This window comes from Cucurbita pepo, chromosome LG08 (assembly GCF_002806865.2).
Source record: "Cucurbita pepo subsp. pepo cultivar mu-cu-16 chromosome LG08, ASM280686v2, whole genome shotgun sequence".
Taxonomy (NCBI): domain Eukaryota; kingdom Viridiplantae; phylum Streptophyta; class Magnoliopsida; order Cucurbitales; family Cucurbitaceae; genus Cucurbita; species Cucurbita pepo.
The window spans coordinates 521261-543929 of NC_036645.1; the positions used below are offsets into that span (position 1 = coordinate 521261).

Here is a 22669-nt window from a genome sequence, read left to right on the forward strand (position 1 = left end):
ATTAGGGCAATAAAATGCCGGAGCCGGAGCCGGAGTTGGAGTTGGAGACGGAGCCGGAGCCGGAGGAGATAAGTTATTATAAGTGGGAGGAGCACAAAACGGCATTGTTTCATTAGGACAATAAAACTCCGCCTCACTCATGGATTGATCAGCAAGCCTAAAGTCATTCTCGAATCTCATTGATTGATTTTCCGGAAGCATCGTCATTGCCGTCGGCGACTGCTGAAGCACCACATTATTAGTCGGCATCGCCATTGTCGGATTCTGATCGGGATATGGAATACTTGACGAAGAATAAGCAATAAATAAAAGAAGTGATTTAGAGTCAGTAGTGATTTAGATTTATTTTGGAAAGAAAAAGTCTCATATTTATAATTTTCTATTTCGAAATTCTATAAGGATTAGGGAAAAATAATAATAACTTTTTTAAATAAAAAATTATCCAATTTTTTAATTATTGGTTCCATTACCATATAATCTTGTACTTAGACAAACTAACAAGGCCCGGCAATGGCTAATCCGGGTTTCAAGTATATTATATATATATATATATATATAATGAAAATCGATACGATAGAAAATATGTATTTTGGATAAAACTATGTTTTAAAAAAATGCTATTGGTTTCAAGATGATTTATTTATTTAAATAACGGATAAATGATTTTAAAAAATATTTATTTTAAAAATTAAAGATTTTTTTTAGAAAAAGGATATTTATTTTAGAAAATTTGAGCCTGTTGAAATTTTATTAAATTAATCCAATAAAATCTTTTTTTATTTAAATTATTGAAATGGTTAGAATCTTAATAGATAATTTAAAATTAATAAAAGTTTATGAATTTTATTTAATAATTTAAATTATTCAAATTTTATTAGAATCAATTTAAAATTAATAAAGATTGTAGATAATTTAAAATTAGTAAAGGTTTATGAATCTCGACTATTATTAGTTAATATACTTATGTTTATGTTATAATTTTGGTAGAATTAATTTTTGTAACATTATATAATATTATATATATTTTAATTAAAAAAAAGTTTATAGTATATTTATAAAAAAAAAATTATAATTTTTTAAAATTAATTTTGCACTTAAAAATTTCCAAGGGTATTTTAGTAATTATGTTATAGCCCTGTTACTTTTTGTTTACTGGCTAGGGTTTTACTCGTCCTTCAACTGCTCATCTCACTCGATTTTTGGTAGGTTCAATCACTCAAATAACTCTGTAATTTTTTGTTTCTGATTTTGATTGATACGAATTTTATTGGTGTTTTTAAGCTTTGAAATCGATTGCAATGGACTGTTGCGTTTTAATTGACAGAATTTTATCTGTTTTAGTGACATTGGCGCCCTGTAATTCGAGCATTATTATGATATAGAACTGATTTAGAAAATGTGAGGTCCAAAAGGTGAATTCTATAATAAAATTGATGCGTTTAAGTCTAAGGAAGATCAAAATTTCTGATGAAATTTGACCTTAGTTTCAATTGGTTTTCCTACTCTTTTTATGTCACACATTTGCTTTTGAAGGTTAAGGTTAAGGATTGGATCACAGTCTGCTAATTCTTTGACTTGTTTTCAAACAGGAACTTTAGAACTCCTCTTCCCAGAAGAGCTCTCGTCTCACCAAGATGGGTATGTTAGATACAGATTTTCATTTTGTTTCATTTGTGACTTCGTCTTCATTTTCGTTAATCTTGGAGAACTTTGTGTATAGGTATTTGTTGTGATTCTATGCACAAGAGGCGTGCCACTTGAGGAAAGAAGAAGGCTTGGAGGAAGAAGAGAAAGTAACTATCTCTGCTCATATTGCCCAAATTAGATGCTAATAGGTATATGGAATTGTCGAGGATCGTTGGGAGGGAGTCCTACATTGGCTAATTTAGGAAATGATCATGGGTTTATAAGTAAGGAATACACCTCCAGTGGTACGAGGCTTTTTGGGAAAACTAAAAGCAAAACCATGAGAGCTTATGTTCAACGTGGATAATATCATATCAGCGTGGATAGTATCACTTTTCTCTCAAATCAAGATGCAACTTCAGTTTTCTGTGTGTTTTTAAAGCCATACTGATATTGTTTCTTTCTGCACCTTTGTTTGTACAGGTATGAGGTCGAAGGCAACCTGCCAACACAAAGTTGTCCAGTGACAAGTCGATTTGAAGGATCAGAGTTCGTGTTGGTAATGTGAAGTGGCGTGGATTTAGGCTCGATACTGGAAACTACTCTTGGGGTAGTGAGGCTGTGACGAGAAAGACCCGTATTCTCGATGTGGTGTACAACGCATCTAACAGCGAGCTTGTTCGTACTCAAACCTTGGTGAAATTGTTCAGGTTGATGCAGCACCATTCAAACAGTGGTACCTTCAGCATTATGGAGTGGATATTGGACGGAAGAAGAAGACCTCAGCAGCTGCTAAGAAGGACAAGGTAGAACAAACTTCGGTAGTTCGAGTGATTTGAGCACCTGTTTTTTATGGGAATGATATACATGATCCTTAAACACAACTTGTTTTGTATGATCGGTAGGAAGGTGATGCTCCGAGCGAGGAGGCGACGAAGAGTAACCATGTACAGCGAAAGCTAGAGGAACAACAGCAGGATCGAAAGCTTGATCCTCATATTGAAGAACAATTCAGCAGTGGTCGTTTGATGGCCTGTATCTCATCAAGACCGGGTCAATGCGGTCGAGCCGATGGGTAAGCAGTTGAAATGCCTTGTGATCTAGCTTGTCTTTGATGTATTCTTGTCGCAAATTGTTTGAGCGCGAACATCGAAGCGTTTTTGGTGAGTCTTGCTAAGTTGTCCAGTGACAAGTCGATTAAAGACATCTCTCTCTGAAAGGGAAAGCTCAAAGAAGGCAATATCTGCTAGTGGTGAGCTTGGACCGTTACAGAAAAAGTATGATATGATTCATGACCTTTCCTCGATCAACCATACGATATTTTGATGGTTTTTGCCAATTGGTATCCTTTTTTTGGTTCATTCTTGGTAAATCACATTGATTTTCTTTGGTTCTTTAGACATTACAACAAGATTTACATATAGGTGCTTGTAATATAGGTACAATGAGAGCACCATCATTACTTGCGCAATGCTTGCCTGGTTTGGTGCCCCAAGATAAAGGAAGCCAGAGCACTCCCTCCATTTCAGAGAGAGATGTCCATCTCCCCTCACCAGCTGTAGAGATTCTCCCTTCAAAGGCAATTCTTCTGTACTTTTCTTCCTGTTATTGCCAACCACTTTTGGGAATACCATTAACACGTTCTTCTCCTTTGAGCAGACAGCTCATCCCTACAAATATGCAGGGGAGAACGTCGATTTGCAAGGTCTCAATGTTTTTAAGGTACTTCACTAGTTCGGTTCGACACTAGTGGTAATTCTTGAGGGAAAACCCGACAGTTCTTCACTTGTGCTAAATGGTGTCCTTGTCTCCAGGGTAGAGTTAGTGTGGCTGATATAATTGGCTTCAATGGATCAGAGTCTATATCTTCAAAGCCTGAAGGTATATCTATGCTTTCTACACTCGTACACTCATAAGTATACATGTCTTTAAGTTTGAAGCTTATCTTTATTTTATAGGCTATCTGAAATCTTGGGACAGTTCCATTGATCTTGTTAATGTCCTTAAGCATGAGATTCGTGACGGACAGCTGAGCTTTAGGGGCAAAAGAGTACTTGAGGTAATAATCCATTGTGGTCGAGCGGGGCATGCCATTTATACGATAAATTAGATTTTGAAACATTTTCGTGTCGTGTTATTGTACACATTATGATTTTCAAGCTAACCTCTTTAGTTGGTGCTTTGCAGCTGGGTTGTAGCTATGGACTTCCTGGAGTTTTTGCTTGCCTCAAGGTACCTCATCGTTAATCCGTCTCCATCCGAACGTTTTTTAATAGTATGCTCTGCGTCTGTTTCTAGTTAAATAAGTTGTTCTCGAGTGCAAGTTCGGTTGACTGAAGCAGCAGTAGAATCTTTTGTTAGATGTTATTGATCAATACTATGATCTTGATAAAGATCTAATGGACAATATCTGCTAGCGTTTTAAAACCATGAGGCTGATGACGATATGTAACAGGCCAAAGTGAACAATATCTGCTAGCGGTGGGCTTGGGCTGTTATAAATGGTACAGTCACCGGATAGTGCGAGACACTAGTCGGAGTAGGGCTAGACCCTCTCCATAGTAGACGCGTTTTAAAAACTTTGAGGGGAAGCCCGAAAGGGAAAGTTCAAAGAGGACAATATCTGCTAGCGATGGGGTTGGGCTTATTCATAGTATTAAAACAGGGAATGGAAGTGTGGTTATAGCTGAGTTTTCAATCTTGTTACAGGGAGCAAGCATAGTGCACTTTCAAGACCTGAGTGCAGAAAGTGTTAGATGCACAACCATACCGAACGTCCTTGCGAATCTCGAACAAGCTCGGGACAGGCAGAGTAGACAGGCGGAGAGTCCCTTAACTCCGTCCAGACACAGTTTGAGCCCATCGGTACATTTTTACGCGGGCGATTGGGAAGAGCTCCCAACAGTGTTGTCCGTTGTTAGGGGTGATGGATTTGAAGGACCTACTGGAATGAGCTTGAGCTTCTCTGAAGAAGATTTTATGGATGGTTGCAGCAGTCAAGATGGTAGCATCATTGGGCATGAGTCTTCCTCGAGGAGATCGAGGAAACTATCGGGAAGTCGAGCATGGGAGAGGGCGAGTGAGAGCGATCAGGGAGAAGGTGGATACGATGTGATTTTAATGGCGGAAATCCCATATTCACTCAACTCTTTGAAGAAACTATACAGTCTTATGAAGAAGGTAACTAACTCTAAAGCGACTTGAATAGTTTTTACAAACATCGAATACGTTGTGAAAAATCGTCTGTTTTGGTGAAACTTTAGTGTGTGAGGCCACCATATGGAGTGTTATACTTGGCGACCAAGAAGAATTACGTCGGTTTCAATAGCGGAGCGAGGCATTTGAGGAGTTTGGTCGACGAGGAAGGCGTTTTTGGAGCTCACTTGGTGAAGGAGATGACTGACAGAGACATTTGGAAGTTCTTTCTCAAGTGATACAATGGCTTTGCTTCTTTCATTGTAAAATCTGTATTTTTCTTTTACTTTCTCTCAATTTTGCCTGGATTTCTCCTGCTTTTACTGTAAAGTATACACTCTCTCAGTTAATCTTAGGTTGAATGTTCTTATTGTTCTATTTCTTATTTTTACGACCTAATTGATTCGGGTCTCCTTCTAGCCTTCTTAGCTTCGCTACCCCACCTCTGTGGTCCGTGGTCCATCAAGACAAATGCTTAGGTAAGCAAAGCAACCGTAGATCTAGACTTGATTCTAGCTAAGCAACCGTAGATCTAGACCTGATTCTAGTTCTAAGTAAATCAATCAAATATATGTATTTTTTAAAAATTTTAGACTAAAATAAATACCAAACTTGTAATTAGATGTATTTTTAAAAATTTATAGACTAAAATAAACATCAAACTTATAATTTAAATTTATTATTATTATTTTTTTAATTATATTAAGTCTATGTCATAATAAATAAATTTATTATTATTTTTTTTAATTATATTAAGTCTATGTCCATAATAATAGTTTGCAAAGAGTTAATTTTTATTTTTTTTAATAATTTTTTTTTAATTGGACTAAAAGTTCATACCATATTAATATTATAAAAATATTATGAGAATTTAAAATATATATATAAATATAAAACAAAATAAATGTTTGAAATAACAAAATAAATCTTTGGTAATGACAAATACAACAACAAAAAAATCAAATTCAAATCTATTGTTCAGTGGATAATGTTTTGGTTATGCACAAAATATGTCTGCGGTGGCAGCTGTTCAACATTGGGCACGTAATTATTGAATTGCTCGTACGGTTGGGTCGGATTTGGATCCATGCGCGACGGGGAATAGTTTGTCAACAATGGCCGTGGCGGTGGTGGTGGTGGTGGTCGTGATCGTGTTTCTGGTTGTGATTCTAAACGAGCATACACCTCCGACAATAATTCGGGATCGACCGTATCGATATCATGAATACTCTTTCTTTTTCGCTGTTCTTTCGGTATTTGTTGGCGAGTGAAAAACTTTTGAGCGTGACTAGCTACTTGGATGTGTGTTTTTGTAAGCACGACTTTATTTGCGATGCTTTTCCAATTACCCGAGCCAAATATCGCCATTCCTACTAGAAATAACCTGCACAACAAAAAAAAACACAATTATTTCATTTTTTAACCACAGTTATTGCACAAATTACACAGTTATTTTAGTTGTTTTACTTGTGCTCGTCAATTGTCCAAATTATCCTCGTTTTTGATGATTGGCTGACTCTGCCATTGTTTGCCGCTACAACATGCCTCGTATTATTGGAGCAAAAATTGATGACATCTGAAAGGAAACCAGTACTCTCCATCGGAGTCGGAGCCAGAGCCAGAGGAGATAAGTTATTGTAAGTGGAAGGAGCACAAAACGTCATTATTTCATAACTATAATTAGGGCAATAAAACGCCGGAGTCGGAGTCGGAGTCGGAGTCGGAGTCGGAGCCGGAGTTGGAGTTGGAGCCGGAGCCGGAGGAGATAAGTTATTGTAAGTGGGAGGAGCACAAAACGGCATCGTTTCATTAGGACAATAAAACTTCGTCTCACGGCCGCCGTTGTCATAAGTCTCGAATGGAGGCAAATCTACGTTATATAGATTCAGATAAGCGTTATGATAAATCTCCGCCTCACTCATGGATTGATCGGCGAGCCTAAAGTCATTCTCGAATCTCATCGATTGATTTTCCGGAAGCATCGTTATTGCCGTCGGTGACTGCTGAAGCACCACATTACTAGTCGGCATCGCCATTGTCGGATTCTGATCGGGATATGGAATACTTGACGAAGAATAAGCAATAAATGAAAGAAGTGATTTAGAGTTAGTAGTGATTTTAGAGTTAGTTTGGAAGAAAGAAGTCTCATATTTATAATTTTTCATTTCGAAATTCTAGAAGGATTAGGGAAAAATAATAATAACTTTTTTAAATAAAAAATTATTCGATTTTTTAATTATTGGTTTCATTACCATATAATATTGTTGTACTGATTTAGACCAACTATATTGCGACAAGGCCCGGTAATGGCTAATCCGGATTTCAAGTATATATATATATAATGAAAATCGATACCATAGAAAATATGTATTTCGGATTAAACTCTTTTTTTAAAAAATGCTATTGGTTTTAAGATAATTTATTTATTTGAATAACGGATAAATGATTTTAAAAAATATTTATTTTAAAAATAAAAGATTTTTTTTTAGGAAGAGAATATTTATTTTAGAAAATTTGAGGCGAAATTTTATTAAATTAATCCAATAAAATCCTTTTTCATTTAAATTATTCAAATTATTAGAATATAGATAATTTAAAATTAATAAAGGTTTATGAATTTTATTTAATAATTTAAATTATTTAAATTTTATTAGAATTAATTTAAAATTAATAAAATTTTTAGATAATTTAAAATTAGTAAAGGTTTATGAATGTCGACTAATATTAGTTAATATAGTAATATGTTTATGTTATAATTTTGGTAGAATTAATTTTTGTAACATTATATAATATTATATATATTTTAATTATAAAAAAAAAAGTTTATAACCTACATATATTTATAAAAAAAAATTATAATTTTTTAAAATTAATTTTGCACTTAAAAATTTACAAGGTACTTCGAGAATCACATGTTTTTTATGGGAATCATATACATGATCCTTAAACACAGCTTGTTTTGTATGATCGGTAGGAAGGTGATGCTCCGAGCGAGGAGGCGACGAAGAGCAACCATGTACAGCGAAAGCTAGAGGAACGACAGCAGGATCGAAAGCTTGATCCTCATATTGAAGAACAATTCAGCAGTGGTCGATTGATGGCCTGTATCTCATCAAGACCAGGTCAATGCGGTCGAGCCGATGAGTAAGCAGTTGAAATGCCTTGTGATCTAGCTTGTCTTTGATGTATTCTTGTCGCAGCTTGTTTGAGCGCGAACATCGAAGCGTTTTTGGTGAGTCTTGTTGAGTTTTTAGCCTATTTGGAGGGCAAAGAGCTCGAGTTCTACATGAAGAAACTTCAAAGGAAGAAGGGAAAAGGAGCTGGTGCTTCTTAAGTCAGTGTATCATGAAGATGTTTTCTCCCATTTCAGTAGGCATTTCTTCGTTCGAAGACGATTCGATGTTGCAGCAAAGATGAAAGAGTAGCTTAGGAGCTTTAGTTTTACTGATATTAGTTTGTTCAATATAAACCCTAAACTTTTGGGATCATTTAATAATTATTAGTGATTAATTATGGGTGACATACTTTCTTATTTAACAAACAGACCATAAACATAAGTAAACCTTAATCTTAGTTTAAGGTTAATTAGAGCAAACATGAAATTACCCTTTTGTCCTTGAGTCTAGTTTTAATTATAATGTTTATTTAATTATTTTTTTGGGTTAAATTACAACTTTAGACTTCTATGTGGTCCACAAATATTATTAAATAAATAATATTTAGACATATAATTAAACATTTGGAAGTGATTAAATATAGAATTGTGAGTGTATTTAACACTTTTTAAACTTAAAAAATTAAATAGGATCAAAATAATAATTCCATAAAAGGTGAAGTGGTTAGTTTACAAGAGATTGGGGGGTTTTTCGGGAAAAGTGCCTATAGCCTCTCTCTCTCCTCTCTTTTGCGATATTCAGTCTTTGTATAAGGGGCTAGGGTTTTTCCTCTTCCTCTCTCCCTCATTTGGATCGTCTCTCTCGCTCGATTCTTAACTTGGCAGGTTCCTGATCACTTCGGTATGTAACTTTCTATGCTGTGATAATCTTTTCATTTCTCCGGCTGAATCGCTATTTGTATATGAGGCGCTATTTGTATATGAGGACTGCGTTCTTCTTTTTTTTTTTGTTTTTTTTTGTGATTTTGATCGAAACGATCTGAGTTCTACCTAGCAAGGTGATTAGAGAGATATCTTCTAACTGCTCCGATCTGATTCTTTTTAGTACCATGGTGGCTTCTATAATTTGATAATCTTTTCTCTTATATGATGTAAATTAAAGGAATTAATGATTTTGGGAGAAGAAAAAGAAGAAAACGTATATGGCTCTCTCTCTCTCTCGCCCCGCCCTACCCCATCTTGATAGGACATATGATTCTTTCTTAGTTCAAAGTAAGAAGCAAAAGACTAGAATAAGGAATGGAAATATAGCTGGACAGGACAATATACCACACTTTTGTATCTAATGATTCATCTTGGGGTTTGAAATCTTGATGAAAAGTAATCATGAACCTGAAAGATGATGCCCCAGTTTGAAATTTTTTATTGAACATTCAAATTGCGAGATGGCTCTTCGCAGCTCATGTTAGAAAACTTTTTTTTTCTCTCGCTGCTGCTTTAGTGGCTGGAATGCATCCTTCTGTTCAAGAGTATATTTATCATAATTATGTCCTTTATTTGTTGATTCTTGATGATCGTATATTTATGACATCTTTACATGGAATGTGTGGAATATTATCAGTCACTCTGGTCTGCACCCCTGAGTTGTAGTAGCTAGGTATTGAGGGTACCAATCGTCTTATGGCTGTAAATTTGATCATTAGTTGTTCGTTTTCTTCATCTCATCGTGTGTGGTGGGTGCTTGGGAGTTGACTTCAATTTTCTGAACAATTGCATACCGGAAAAAAAGGGCTTACTTCTAACATTACTGACTCAAAGTGATAAATAGGTGCCTTGCCTGTTCTTGTAAGCTCTGTTTGGACGTTTGGTGCAATTGTTTTGTAATTTCTTTGCTTTCTTTCTGTTTATATTCTGTTTATCTTGATGCTAGTTGTTTAGTTTAGACTGATTTATATTATCTAAATCCTAATTATTTCAAGTGTGCAAAGTTGGAGTTTTACCTCATATTTTCTTAATGGCACGAACAATAACTCTGTATGTTGGTGGTATTGCAACTGCTCATATTGCATTTCAAATGTAACACAGAACAGAAAACATGCCGAAGAACAAGGGAAAGGGAGGAAAGAACAGGAAGAGAGGAAAGAACGAAGCAGATGATGAGAAACGTGAGCTTGTTTTCAAGGAAGATGGTCAGGAGTATGCCCAGGTTCTCAGGATGTTAGGGAATGGTCGGTGTGAGGCGACGTGCATAGATGGGACAAAGCGTCTATGCCATATCCGGGGGAAGATGCACAAAAAGGTTTGGATTGCAGCTGGCGATATAATACTTGTCGGTCTTCGCGACTACCAGGATGACAAAGCTGATGTTATCCTCAAGTATATGCCCGATGAAGCAAGGCTGTTGAAGGCATATGGTGAACTTCCTGAGAACACTCGTCTCAACGAGGGTATTGCTGGTGGCATCGACGATGAGGATGATGGTGGTGCTGATGACTATCTTGAGTTCGAGGACGAAGATATCGACAAAATTTAGATTTCGAGTAACTTTACATTTGGAGTTCAGAGTTGTGTGGATGGTTTGTTATATGGATTTGCTCCACTGTTGTTGTACCTTGTACTCTCTGCTGGGGGATTGGTATTTATTGCATAAAATCTTATGTTATATATACATATAAATGCGTAATTATATTTGCCTTCTATCTCTATAAGAATAGAGTTTAAATGAGTGATAAGCATGCGTTTTCGATCAGTTTCAGCATTTCGATCCCCCTATCGGCGTTGTTGCTGTATGAATAGCTCAAATTTCAAAGTATCACTTAAGTATCACTTAAAGTTTGGGTGTACACGAGTTGAGTCGTGTTAGAAAAATCTTTTGGACCAATCTAAATTTTAGTTTGATTTGGTCAGTGACTCAACAACTTGAAGTTGGGTAGTTTCAAATCGCCAGGTATCATTTCTTGTAGTCTAGTTCTCGAGTCATATGAGCACTCTTTTTGTTTCAAACTATTTCTTGTAGTCTGAAATGGTCAGGTTCTCTCGAGTCATATGAACACTCTTACTTTTAAGATCTCGTGGGTTTAAGAATTTAGTCCCCATCTATTTTTTGGAAGCGAATTTGGCGATTACTTCTTCATCCTCTTCCTCGTTTCATCGGTCCAAATGTTAGACCGGCCACGTCAATGCCCAATCACCCAACCAACCCGCCACGTCAGCAATCTCAACTAAACAGGATTCAAATGCTTCTTTTCTTAAACCATACTTAAATAGACATTTTAAATCCGATCAAAACGGAGGGGAGAGATCCGACACGCGGGAAGGTGCTGAATCCGATCAAATGCCGGCTTCTCAAAAGATTCTAATTTCTGAGTTCTAATTATTGATCAGATAACAGAACATCAATGCATCGTTTCAGTTTATCGATCGTATTTTTCCAATTTTTCCTCTTCTTTCCTTCAAGAATTTCAGCGATCAGGTGAAGATTTCCACTATCCGTTTTTAATTCCTTCCATTTCCATTCTGAGATTTTGGCGTTTCATACTGTTCTGCATCCATTACAATTAAGAAAAACCGACGAAAGTTGCTGTTCAGATTCTTGAATATTTGAATCCTGCTGAAAAGTATTTCTGTTCAGTTTCGTTAGTTTTCTCAACGCTCCTGTGCCATTTTTTTTCACTTTTTCTTGTTTTTTTTATTGAAGGAATCATATAGGCTTAGCAGTAAAGAACACATGTAGGAGCACTATTCAGGGAAGATATTTACTGACCGATGATAATGGTAACATTTCTTTCATTATCTCGCAGTGCTACTTCAGTTCTTCATTCTTTTTTTACAGTTACCTTGAATATCCCTGAACAATATCCTGTGATTGAAGACATGCTTTTGTTAGAGATTGCTAGTAACTCACAGAACCTGATGGATATAGCTTCCATTGCAGGTCGTGTATGTGATGCTTTATCTATTGATCCACTATCTCATTGCTGCCTTGGCAAAGGGGACAAATTTCCTTGTCAGTGAGTTTTTTTTTTTTTTTTTTTTTTTTTTCTCTCCAAATAAATCTCCCTCCAATGGCCCATGAGGAGTGTAAGAGCTCTGTCAAGCTACCTTATTGTTTGTTTTTTCTTTTTACACGTTGCAGTGGGTGCAATCTTGTTTCACAATGTTGCAATTCGTATGAATATTGTGTTTCATGCTGCCTGAATCCTTCAAAGGTATGATGGGCTTCTAATTCTTCTTATGCTTCATTTTTGCTATGGAATCTAAAAACTAGTGCATTTCTGGATGATGATGGTTGCAGACAAAAGGAGAACAAATACTAAAAATCAAAATTTCCAAGCCAGCCACGGCAGGTGATGACTAATGCTCTATCAACCTCAACGCTTCTTTCGACTTTTTCTTCTTTGGACTTTTTCTGTAAAGTTTTAAAATACGTTTGTTAGGGAGAAGTTTCCACACACTTATAAAGAATGTTTTGTTCTCCTCCCCAACCGATGTGAGATCTCACAATCCACCTCCTTTCAAGACCCAACGTCCTCGTTGGCACTCATTTCCTTCTCCAATCGATGTGGGACCCCCAATCCACCTCCATTTGAGACCCAACGTCTTTGCTGGCACACTGCCTCGTGTCTAATCCCCTTCGAGGGTCAGCCTCCTCTCTGGTACATCGCCTGGTGTCTGGCTCTAATACCATTTGTAACGGCCCAAGCTCACCGCTAGCACATATTATCCTCTTTGGATTTTCCCTTTCGGGCTTCCCTTCAAGGTTTTTAAAACACGTTTGTTAGGGAGAAGTTTTCACACCCTTATAAAAAATGCTTCATTCTCCACCCCACTAATGTGGGATCTCACCGTTAATGTTTTGGAAGAGTATCTTACGATTAATATTCATGTGAAGCTTACTTTTCATTTAAGGAATCATTCCCCCTTGGAGTGGATTTGAGATCATAATTTAGTCTGAGATTAAATATATGAAACTATGGTAAATGATGCAGGGACATATGCCAGTGTCTTTGATTTCTGTGCTGGGAGGTGTCGTCATAATTCTGAGAGTGTTGTAAGTGTCCTGCATTGTGTTATTGCATTTTATCTTTCTTTAGAGAGTTGAAATATTTGATTGAATTTCAAATTCTCAGGTGCATGAAAATGCTTATCACAGTGATTACCATCATTGCTTTTCCCTGCCATCATATTCTTCAGGTTAGCTACTGATTTCTGAATTCAAACCATGTAGTCATTATAGTTTCTTTAAGCATTCTGTGATGTTTATGATTCATTTCCAAAGTTTGGACTTCGTAGGAGTGAGCAGCACACAACTAGAATTCAGACTGAATGGCATCAATGTCATTGTTGGAAGGTCAGGGTAGCTAGGATTGTTTATTATATACGCTGTTTGATCTCTATCTCACTCTTCTGAACTGAATCTACGATAGACAAGGAGAATCATGTGATTCAGTTTGCAAGTCAAATGGACAATCATGCGTCTCAAACAAGATTTTGGTCCTAAATCATTGTGACATGTGAGTAATCTGCTGTTTTCTTTTCCTTCGTTTCTTATGGAGCCATTAAAACATGTTTTTTCTAATTTGGGTATGATAGAATACAAAAATACATGAGCTGCAAAGGAGGTTGCATAGAAAGTGTTGGGCCTGATCACCCTGCTGAAGTTGCTTATAATGCTCCTGAAGAACTGGTACGGTGTCCTGTTCTTTATGTATAGCACATTACATACGAGTTTTATAGCACATTTTGTTTATCTTATGAACTTCAGAATCCAGGAGCATGCTTATATAGTAGCGCACAGTCAATACTTACTTGTGATGGCTCACACCCACATACCATGAGACTTTGCCCTTGTGCGTAGCAACTTTTCTAGGTATGTATTTGCTGGGAATGCCATCATTTTCATGGCTTCAACACTTAACTTTATTAGTTTATTTTCCATTAATAAAAAAGAAACAGCTTAGAATTTCATGTTGAATCTCATTCTTTTTCCTTCATGTCACTGAGAGATAGAATTTGGAATAAAAATCAAAGCTTTTGAATTTTCCCTTCTGGGTTTTGCTTTGTTTTTCAATGAGTTCTCACTTTAGAAATTGTGCTCCAAGAACAGCTTTTCCTGAGGGGAAGCAGGCTCAATCTCTTCCTCTAAACTCTTCAATCCATCCCCATTTCTTCCTTCTAAATTCTTTCCATCAACATCTGCTTCTGAAGCTGAGGATTTCCTCCGCTGGGACGATGTCACGCTCGGGAATGTAATCCACGACGGAGCTCTGAACTCGAACCTTTGATCCTCAGATTCTGCTATATCCGTTTCGGAGACGGAATGGTTCAATGATCTTTGAGATGACTTTTTATGCAGTCTACTGCTTCCTAAAACCACCTCCGTTGGTAAGATAGGTTGTTCATTATATGGACTTCCCATTAACTGGGCAAGAGCACGTTCCAATGCCGTCGTGACTTTGTCCATTGATGGCCTCTCCTTCGCCCTCATTCTCACACATGTACAAGCTACGTTTGCTATCCTCTTCAAGGCCTCGATATCGGATGGCGGTTTTAGTATCGGATCTAAAACTGCAGAGATATCTCCAGATTTGATCAATGGCACTGCCCATTCTACTATGTTCCCTTCTTCATATTGCATATCAATGGCTCTTCTACCGCTGAGAATTTCGAGCAGCAAAACACCAAAGCTATAGACATCAGACTTGGTTGTAAGGTAGTGAAGTCTGTAGTATTCAGGATCAAGATAGCCAAGAGTTCCGGCTGGTAGCTCTGCTAATGGAGAGCTACCATCCGCTGGCCCCAACAACGACAAGCCAAAATCGGCTACTCGAGCGTTATGCTCCTCGTCAATAAGAATGTTTGACGATTTGATGTCCCGATGGATGACGGGAGGACAAGCATAGCCGTGCAAGTATTCAATTCCCCTTGCTGCTTGGACTGCAATGGTGACCCTTCTTATCCAATCTAGTTGCTCTTTCAAGGCCTTGTTCTTGCCATGAAGGTGCTGATATAAGGAACCATGAGCCATGAACTCATAAACTAGAAGCCTCTCTCCACCTTCTTCACAATAACCAAGTAGATTAAGCAAATGAGCATGGTTTAATCTTGACAGTAAGTCAAGTTCAGTGTGAAACTCTTTTGAATTCTTCTGCTTGTTGTGAGACATTATAGCTCGTTTCACTGCTACAACCGTCCCGTTGTTTAAAACACCTCGGAAAACACAGGAGAAACTTCCCTTTCCCACCATTGAATCTTCCTTAAACCCGCACGTCGCTCCCACGAGTTCTTCGTAAGTGAACATCCGAGCCCTCATTATCTTTAGCTCATCCAAGTCAGGACGTATTTTGTAGCTTTCCTTCTGGAAGGAAGAGGCAGTCCCTTGGTTCTTCTTAGACTTTAACTCCCTTTCGGAACAATGGAAGCTCCGTAACTTATACCGAACGTATAAGATCGCAGTTAACGACACAATAGCTACCAAAAACAGAGCAAAAGCAACCTCTGCTACCAGAGCTGGAAGCTGCATTGACCACAACTTCTCATTTTTCTTCCCCATCAAGCCATTTGAACTAATGGATGAACAGTTTGATGAACACTCCGAAGAAAAACAACTTGAACAGTTATATTCACATTGTCTATCAGATTTTAAGGAGCATTCAAATTTTTGGTACATCTCAGGAGGGCATGTAGTACTGCAGGGCATACACACACGAAAACTCGGCGACTTGCACCGAGCACTGTCTTGGCTTAGTTCATAGAAACCAGGAGCACAAGGAGTTGCTTTACAGACTCCTGGCGACACAGCTAAGGGCATAGAACTAGGAAATCCAAGACCCCAGCAAACAGGCAGGAGAGATTTCTCAGCTAGAATTCCACAAGTGAAGTAATCTCCAGCTGCTATGTCATAAACCTTAATCCCATCCGGCGCTGGAGTGCTTGGTTTGACTGTAAAGCCCCAACAAATCACACCACGGTCCATGCTCTTGATCCCACAAGCATGAAACTTGCCCCCAACAACAGAGTCTAATGGATCAACTGGAACCAAGTCTGCACTTCCTTCAATGTCTAAGCTCCTTCCCCAACAGAACGCCCTCGCCTTAGCGCCCTCTAGAATCCCACAAACATGATATCCACCAGAAGCAATCTTTAGAAACCTCATATCTTTAGGTATCAAACTGATGACCCGGCTGCTCGTCTCATCGCCCCAACACAAAACAGTTCTATTAAGAGAAAACAGCCCACAGTTGAACTCAGACCCTGCCGAGATCGATTCAATCGGGCCATCAAACACAAAGGTTCTTGTCATGTTGTAACCCCAACAATCAACAAAAGACGTGTTGTTCCTATGCCTTCCAGTTAGCGGTGTTCGGAGGCCACAGAGATGGTAATCACCAGCACTGATTTCCTGGTATTGAGCGGCTTTGATCATGGGCTGAGGAACACCCATTTGAACATAGCCACTGCTTCCCCAACAGTAAGGCTGATTGGAATCCAAAAGAAGCCCACAAACAAAACCATCACCAGCAGTGAGACCAATGAAGGGGAAATGAGAAGGAGTTCCGTAAGTTATGGCTGAATTTGAACCAAAACAGCTCACAAGATGAGACCCATCTGCCATTAAACCACAGAAAACAGGCCCTTTCTCGCCATAAGAAACAGCCACAGAAGCCATAGAGCCTAAACCAGACACCATCAGACACATATCTGCAAAAACAACCAATTCCACAAACAATCCACCTCTCCAACCACTCATCTTCTTCAAGAACATCTAAAAAAAACCCAGAAAAACTCACTTCATTCTCTTTCAAAACCCAAGAAATTCAGAATGCTGCAAGATCCTCTCCTTCCGAGAGACATCCACGAGAATTGATGAAAGGAAAAGGAAGAACAGAGAAAGAAGAGAAGAAGGGAAAAGGGTTCAAAGAAAAGAGACTTAAAGGCCGAAATTACAGCTTCTGACATTGGGAAAAGCGTAGGTGAAGGCATTAAATGGGAGGAAGTTAATGCCTTTTTTTTTTTTTTTTTATCTTTCGTGCACGGATTACTGCACTACACACCACCAAATCCAATCCCCAAAGCCCTTTTCATTGTTGTCTGTTCTGTTTTTGCTTGAACAATTTCACTCAATCTTTGGCCTCGTTTACTAATTACAGGGGCGTTGTGTTGTTGGCCGTCGATTCAAGTTTCTTGAAGAACTGGGGGGACGAGCTTTTGTTCCAAACAAGGTGCTGCTCTGTTTTCTCTCTATTGAATTTAATTAGTGTCCTTTTTCGAAGCATTTTCCACCATTTTTGCTTCTGCTTTTGTTTATACTTTCTCTGCAGTTCTTCCTATTCCATGGTTTCAAGTTCTGTGATTATTCTATTTTTTCTCAAATTTTCAAATATTTTTTTAAAACTCTTAAAACTTCGAGAAAATATATAGATTTAAACCTCTCGCCTCTACTTCTAGTCTGTTTCTATTTGGACCAAAAATAAATAAATTATGGTCTTTTAATTGGTCTTTTCTACTTCTATTATTGCTATTATTATTTTATTAAATATTTAAAAAATAATAAAAATAAAAACACTTTGTTCTAAAAAGGTAAGCTTCTCTCGAAGTCGAACGTTGTTTCAAATCTTTGTGTGGATAAGATTTTTAAGTCGAGCCTTCGTATATTTTCTTCTCAATTGTTTGTGAGAATTAAAATTATCTTCATCGACCAACCTAAGTTATTTTAGAGGTTATTCTATGTAACATATTTAACTTTGAAATTTGTAGGATTGAGTTTCCAAAAAAAATACACTTTTTTTTCTATCAATTCTTTTAAAAATTAGGGTTAAACAAAGTTTTAAAAAAATGATGGTTACTATGTATACTAAAATTAGCACTTTTGGGCTTTGAGCAATTATAAGTTAAGTGACCTTTTATAAATTTTTCTAAGAAAGGGATCTTCACACTTAAAAGTATTTCTCAAAAAGTAAATAACGTGGTTATATCATAAGAGAATGTCGAATCTTAAATGTGAATCTAAATGGTTCAAATCTTGAATGTGAGACGTTACAGCATTGGAGCAGCGTACACAATCAATCTAGATTGTATTTATTAGAGCGTCACTAATTTGAGTTGACAAATCATTAAAAAAGAACATTCAAAATTACAAGTAATTAAGAAGGTATCATTCTCATCGATGAAACACATTCCAAAAAGGACACTAATTAAATTATTCCATTTTAAATTGAATATAATAACATAAATGTCTTGCACTAAAGAGTAAATAAATAAATCAATGAGCGTGGAGCCCCACAAAATATGATAAATAAAATCCAAATTTGATGGTTGAAATAAAAATAAAAATAAAAATTATTACTTAATTTATGAGTATTCCTTCGAATATATCATTCCCATATTAAGTATAATAAAACATTATGTACATGTGATGAAGGTTGAAAAATGACCTAAAATGTCCCAATTTGTGGAGACCAATCCTTATTGATATTTGTAATTTCCATTTTTAAATAAAGGTATGTAATTACCGCTAAGCTAAACTCAGTTTATCTATTAATTATACATTAATTTTAATAAAATAGTAATATTAATTAATTTTCATTAATCTATCAATGCATCATTAATTAACTACACTATTGCCCTATTGAACAAAAATAAATTTATAATTTAACGAAATAAAAAAAATAATTGCATTAATACATTTTTCTTGTGATTATATTATTGAGTCGTTTTTAGAAGAAAGAAAATAATAATTTTGTTTAACCAGAAACTTTGAAGCTGTCCATTAATAGCTTGGACCAAGCTGGCACCCAACAAATAATGTGAAATTTGAATTTATTATATATTTTTATCTAATTATTTAGGCATTTAATTAATTAATTTTTTTTTTTTTTTTTTTTTTTTGTTTCATTTCAATTAATAAATAAGTACAGACATAACTTTGCTATAAAAATAGTAAAATCATTATAACAAAACCAATTACCAAAATTTACCATTATACAGCTCATACTAAATAGAATGAATTTATATTTATTTAATTATTTAATCAAAGAATTTAAATTATGCTAAATAATCTATTAGAATAATGATAAAAGTGTTTATTATATAATATAAAATTGTAAAAAGAAAATAATAAATGGATCATTTAATATATATATAGATTAAATCCCCAAAATTAGGGAAATGAAAGTTGAAAGAACATGAGCCCCACAAAAATAATTTTATAAAAAAAATATCATAAAACTATAGCTTATTTTATAATAAAAATATCAGACAAATTAATTTAAAATATATATTTGGTTTTTTAATTAAAATATTTTTTAAAAGAAAAAAAGTACCAAATTAAGGGAATTTTTGTCCTTTTCAGTATTTGAAATTGCATCACTAAGCCTCGTTAATTGTTTTGCATAGAAAATTCACATTGGTATTATTAGTGAAGCAAATCATTTAAAGTCAATTTCTTCAAAAACAGGCTCAGGCCCAATTCATTTTTTGAAGTGAATATCATATAGTAATCAGAAATTCTTTCAGATATGAAACTATTATCAGCATCACATTCACTTAATCTCATCCTTAAAATGATGGGAGTTCTTACCATTCAACTAGAGAAGAAGCCTCGATGCAAGCTTGTACTTTACCTGCCAACCTGCACAAGTTAGAATCATTAGTGACACACTATGTCGTTTATGGATCAAAAAGCTTGATCCGTATTTAATGGAGTGAAGAAAAAAAAATGCGTCGTCAGTCTCACGTATTCACCGCTAGTAAATATTGTCCGCTTTAGTCCGTTACGTATCGTCGTCAGTCTTACGGTTTTTAAAATGCGTCGGCTAGGGAGAGGTTTCCACACCCTTATAAGGAATGTTTTGTTCCCCCTCCAAACAATGTGGGATCAAACGTAGACTGTTACAAATGGTATCAGAGCCAGTCACCAGGGATGTATTAGTGAGGATGTCGGGCCCCTGAGAGCGGTGGATGGTGAGATCCCACATTGATTGGAGAGGGAAACGGAACATTGTTTATAAGGGTGTAGAAACCTCTCCCTAGCAAACACGTTTTAAATCTTGAGGGAAAACCTGAAATGAATGACCCAAAACAGACAATATGTGCTAATAGTGAGCTTGAGCCGTTGACGTAAGAGTATACGCACCTAAGACATGGTTGAGGGAGTTTCATGGGTGAAGAGGAGAGTGAATAGATATATTTTTTAAAATGAATGTTTATCTTTTGGTTCTTGGGAAACAGAAAACAGCTCAAGTTCGGAGTTCTAAGTAAGCTCACAGGAAGAATGCTAAACAACTGCAGGTTACAGAACTCCTACTCACATCCACCATTGCCAAAAGATCCAAATCTTAGGCAATTTGGAAGAAGTTTCATTTCTAATCTCATTGCACGACACATGAATACGAATTTGCAGAGAAGCTCAACGAATCCAACACAAATTAAAGACCTCAGATGTGAACTTGGTGAGTTAGGGCTAGTTGGTACCTTCAGCCAATTAACAAACTCAAAAAGAAAAATCTTACACTCTTCTAGTCAGCGAGGCTTGAAGAACAAAACAAATTCCAGAAAGCCAAACTAAACTCATTATACATTCAACTTCAGAAACTCAAAACTCCACAATATCATCATTCATAATCACAAATCTGTTTGGCTACCGAGAAAGTGGAGAAACAACAAAATTTGAAATCTAATGAACAGGTTGTCTTCTCAGTCGAAACACGCACTAAGTAAAATTTCTTCAAAATGAAAATGATATACTCAAAATTCTTGATCTACGAATTTCCAGCGGCAAACCAGAGAGATTACTAATTGAAACAGAGAAGAAAAGGAAAAAGAAATCGTAGAAATTGAGAGACGAAGAAGAAGATTTAGCGTACCTGGTTGGAGATTGCGGGAGGAAGCAAGCAGAGAGTAAACGATGGATTCAAACTCTTACACTGCGAAGAGTCGATTAAGGAGTGGCTTAAAAAGAACTTTAAAACCGGTTTCTATTTATTTCTATTTTGAACAAAACTCTTTTTTCGTCATTTTTTAAAACATTATTTCTAATATATAAAGGCATTAACACTCCAACGAAAAACAATAAATACCTAAAATTCAATAAGATCGTTAATAAATTCGGAAAAAAATAGTAAAATAAATCGTGAAGAACTCGCTTGGCATTGAAGCCGTTGGTTCATCTTCTTCCTTCTGTTCGTTACAAACCCTAATTTCTCTGCTGAATTTTCTCGGCAACCAAACAGGCTCCACCGCATACAGTTTCTTTCCTACCATTTTTCCAGCCATTTTCTCCCTGGATTTTTCCCTTCTTACGTTCTCCATTTCCACATTAATTCCTCCTCTCTGTTTCTCTTCCCTGAAACCAACAATCAAATTCCACAATCATCCTCCTCATCTTCATCATCCATCCGTCCGTCTCTTTAGCATAAATTTTTCGTTCTTTTTCTTTCCTCTGTTAATCTCTTATTATCTTCCCGTCGCCAGTTGAGATCTCCACAATCCAATCGTTTATCTCTGTTTTAATCCATGGATCCGACGGAACTACGAAGAGTATTCCAGATGTTCGATCGCAATGGCGACGGGCAAATCACGAAGAAGGAACTAAACGACTCGTTAGAGAATTTGGGGATTTTCATCCCGGACAAAGATCTGACACAAATGATCGAGAAAATTGACGTTAATAACGATGGATACGTGGACATTGACGAGTTCGGAGAGCTGTACCAGTCGATTATGAACGAGAAAGACGAGGAGGAGGACATGAGAGAAGCTTTCAACGTCTTTGACCAGAACGGCGATGGATTCATCACCGTCGAGGAATTGAGGTCAGTTCTAGCTTCCTTGGGGCTTAAGCAAGGGAGAACTGTTGAGGATTGCAAGAAGATGATCATGAAGGTGGATGTCGATGGAGATGGAATGGTCAATTACAAGGAGTTCAAGCAAATGATGAAGGGAGGTGGATTTAGTGCATTAGGTTGATCATCTTTCTCACTTAATCACATCAAAACTTAAAACTAAAACAAATAAAAACCAATGAGAGAGAAAGAGAGAGAGAGAGAGAGAGAGAGAGAGAGAGGCTGTTTTTCCATTAGAGTTCTGTATATTAAACCTTGAAGATGATGATCATGATGAAAAATAACGAAGAACAAGGATTTGATCATCACAGGTTGCATGGATTGTTTGTGATCACACGTGTCCATTAGACATTGGCTTTACTGTAGCCAATTGTCTTCTGACACGTATTCAGGTTATATATATGAATATATATTTTCTTTTTTCTTTTTTAATCCATGTAATTTTGAAATTTGTTGTGGGGGCGGGGAAGGGGAGAAGAAACCCATGGTGTGGATTGTCGGGTCGGGTCGGGGCACCAACAGAATGTTATTATGTTTTTTTTTCTTTTTTTTTATTAATTTCTTTTTTCAACTTAGTAAGAATGTTTTTTTGTGTTATTCTTTATTTTATTATTATTATTATTATTATTAACTTCTGTTTTCTTAGCCTAATTTAAATATAATGTATCAATGCATTTTTTCTTATAGTCAAATACTATACACTTAAATTTTTAAATCTCAATTCATTTATTTTATATAAATTTAAATTTTATGTTGAGTGAAATCATTAAATTAAAGGGAAAAAACAATCAAACATCGAAAATAACCGACCAAAACGAACCAAATCATAGTCGAAACTGGGTCATGTGGCAAAAGCCACCTGAATGCCAGGTAGAGATATCTCCTTCAAATC

The 22669-nt window shown here is 36.3% G+C and overlaps 5 protein-coding genes and 2 long non-coding RNA genes across 9 annotated transcripts; 5 read left to right on the plus strand and 2 right to left on the minus strand.

Moving 5' to 3' along the window:
• The first annotated feature begins 1174 nt into the window (after window positions 1-1174).
• Window positions 1175-1932, plus strand: LOC111799602. The gene is made up of 3 exons (XR_002815870.1): window positions 1175-1202; window positions 1590-1638; window positions 1721-1932. It is a non-coding gene; the product is annotated as an uncharacterized LOC111799602 (long non-coding RNA).
• Window positions 1933-2131: 199 nt separating this feature from the next.
• On the plus strand, window positions 2132-5199 carry LOC111799601 (histidine protein methyltransferase 1 homolog). Of its 2 annotated transcripts, XM_023683005.1 has the most exons (9): window positions 2132-2432; window positions 2532-2701; window positions 3066-3205; window positions 3286-3348; window positions 3441-3507; window positions 3585-3685; window positions 3814-3858; window positions 4336-4806; window positions 4890-5199. In XM_023683005.1, exons 2-9 carry the CDS (start codon window positions 2698-2700, stop codon window positions 5058-5060), a joined length of 1062 nt encoding a protein of 353 aa, XP_023538773.1. In that variant the 5' UTR covers window positions 2132-2432; window positions 2532-2697; the 3' UTR covers window positions 5061-5199. The 2 variants fall into 2 exon arrangements, with proteins under 2 accessions (XP_023538773.1, XP_023538772.1); XM_023683004.1 differs by lacking the exon at window positions 2132-2432 and having other exon boundaries at window positions 2683-2701; window positions 3051-3205.
• Window positions 5200-8691: 3492 nt separating this feature from the next.
• Window positions 8692-10635, plus strand: LOC111801009 (eukaryotic translation initiation factor 1A-like). Of its 2 annotated transcripts, none has more exons than XM_023684961.1 (2): window positions 8692-8837; window positions 10022-10635. In XM_023684961.1, exon 2 carries the CDS (start codon window positions 10032-10034, stop codon window positions 10467-10469), a length of 438 nt encoding a protein of 145 aa, XP_023540729.1. In that variant the 5' UTR covers window positions 8692-8837; window positions 10022-10031; the 3' UTR covers window positions 10470-10635. The 2 variants fall into 2 exon arrangements, with proteins under 2 accessions (XP_023540729.1, XP_023540730.1); XM_023684962.1 differs by having other exon boundaries at window positions 8695-8837; window positions 10027-10635.
• Window positions 10636-11148: 513 nt separating this feature from the next.
• LOC111800426 lies at window positions 11149-17430 on the plus strand. Its single transcript, XM_023684112.1, has 12 exons — window positions 11149-11408; window positions 11634-11710; window positions 11871-11946; window positions 12072-12144; window positions 12231-12282; window positions 12925-12986; window positions 13066-13129; window positions 13229-13286; window positions 13363-13449; window positions 13529-13622; window positions 13701-13805; window positions 17086-17430. The coding sequence occupies exons 1-11, from the start codon at window positions 11335-11337 to the stop codon at window positions 13791-13793; spliced, it is 810 nt and encodes a 269-aa protein (XP_023539880.1). The 5' UTR covers window positions 11149-11334; the 3' UTR covers window positions 13794-13805; window positions 17086-17430.
• Window positions 13850-17087, minus strand: LOC111800425 (serine/threonine-protein kinase-like protein ACR4). Its single transcript, XM_023684111.1, has one exon. The coding sequence runs from the start codon at window positions 16698-16700 to the stop codon at window positions 14019-14021; it is 2682 nt and encodes an 893-aa protein (XP_023539879.1). The 5' UTR covers window positions 16701-17087; the 3' UTR covers window positions 13850-14018.
• A 2001-nt stretch (window positions 17431-19431) lies between the features above and the next one.
• LOC111800691 lies at window positions 19432-19709 on the minus strand. The gene is made up of 2 exons (XR_002816007.1): window positions 19671-19709; window positions 19432-19565 (listed from the first exon to the last, which is right to left on the minus strand). It is a non-coding gene; the product is annotated as an uncharacterized LOC111800691 (long non-coding RNA).
• A 1335-nt stretch (window positions 19710-21044) lies between these two features.
• LOC111800972 (calmodulin-like protein 3) lies at window positions 21045-22160 on the plus strand. The gene has a single exon (XM_023684911.1). It carries the CDS (start codon window positions 21449-21451, stop codon window positions 21899-21901), a length of 453 nt encoding a protein of 150 aa, XP_023540679.1. The 5' UTR covers window positions 21045-21448; the 3' UTR covers window positions 21902-22160.
• Window positions 22161-22669: the final 509 nt, after the last annotated feature.

Excerpts from the sequence above, each read along its gene's own strand:
- LOC111800972 (XM_023684911.1), top strand. The coding sequence starts at position 21,449 with ATGGATCCGACGGAACTACGAAGAGTATTCCAGATGTTCGATCGCAAT.
- LOC111799601 (XM_023683004.1), top strand. Across the intron at positions 3,686-3,813 it reads GGGGCAAAAGAGTACTTGAG|CTGGGTTGTAGCTATGGACT; the intron begins GTAATAATCCAT and ends GGTGCTTTGCAG. Across the intron at positions 3,859-4,335 it reads GAGTTTTTGCTTGCCTCAAG|GGAGCAAGCATAGTGCACTT; the intron begins GTACCTCATCGT and ends ATCTTGTTACAG.
- LOC111800426 (XM_023684112.1), top strand. The coding sequence starts at position 11,335 with ATGCATCGTTTCAGTTTATCGATCGTATTTTTCCAATTTTTCCTCTTC. Across the intron at positions 11,947-12,071 it reads GGGGACAAATTTCCTTGTCA|TGGGTGCAATCTTGTTTCAC; the intron begins GTGAGTTTTTTT and ends TACACGTTGCAG. Across the intron at positions 12,145-12,230 it reads GCTGCCTGAATCCTTCAAAG|ACAAAAGGAGAACAAATACT; the intron begins GTATGATGGGCT and ends TGATGGTTGCAG.
- LOC111800425 (XM_023684111.1), bottom strand. The coding sequence starts at position 16,700 with ATGTTCTTGAAGAAGATGAGTGGTTGGAGAGGTGGATTGTTTGTGGAA.
- LOC111801009 (XM_023684961.1), top strand. The coding sequence starts at position 10,032 with ATGCCGAAGAACAAGGGAAAGGGAGGAAAGAACAGGAAGAGAGGAAAG.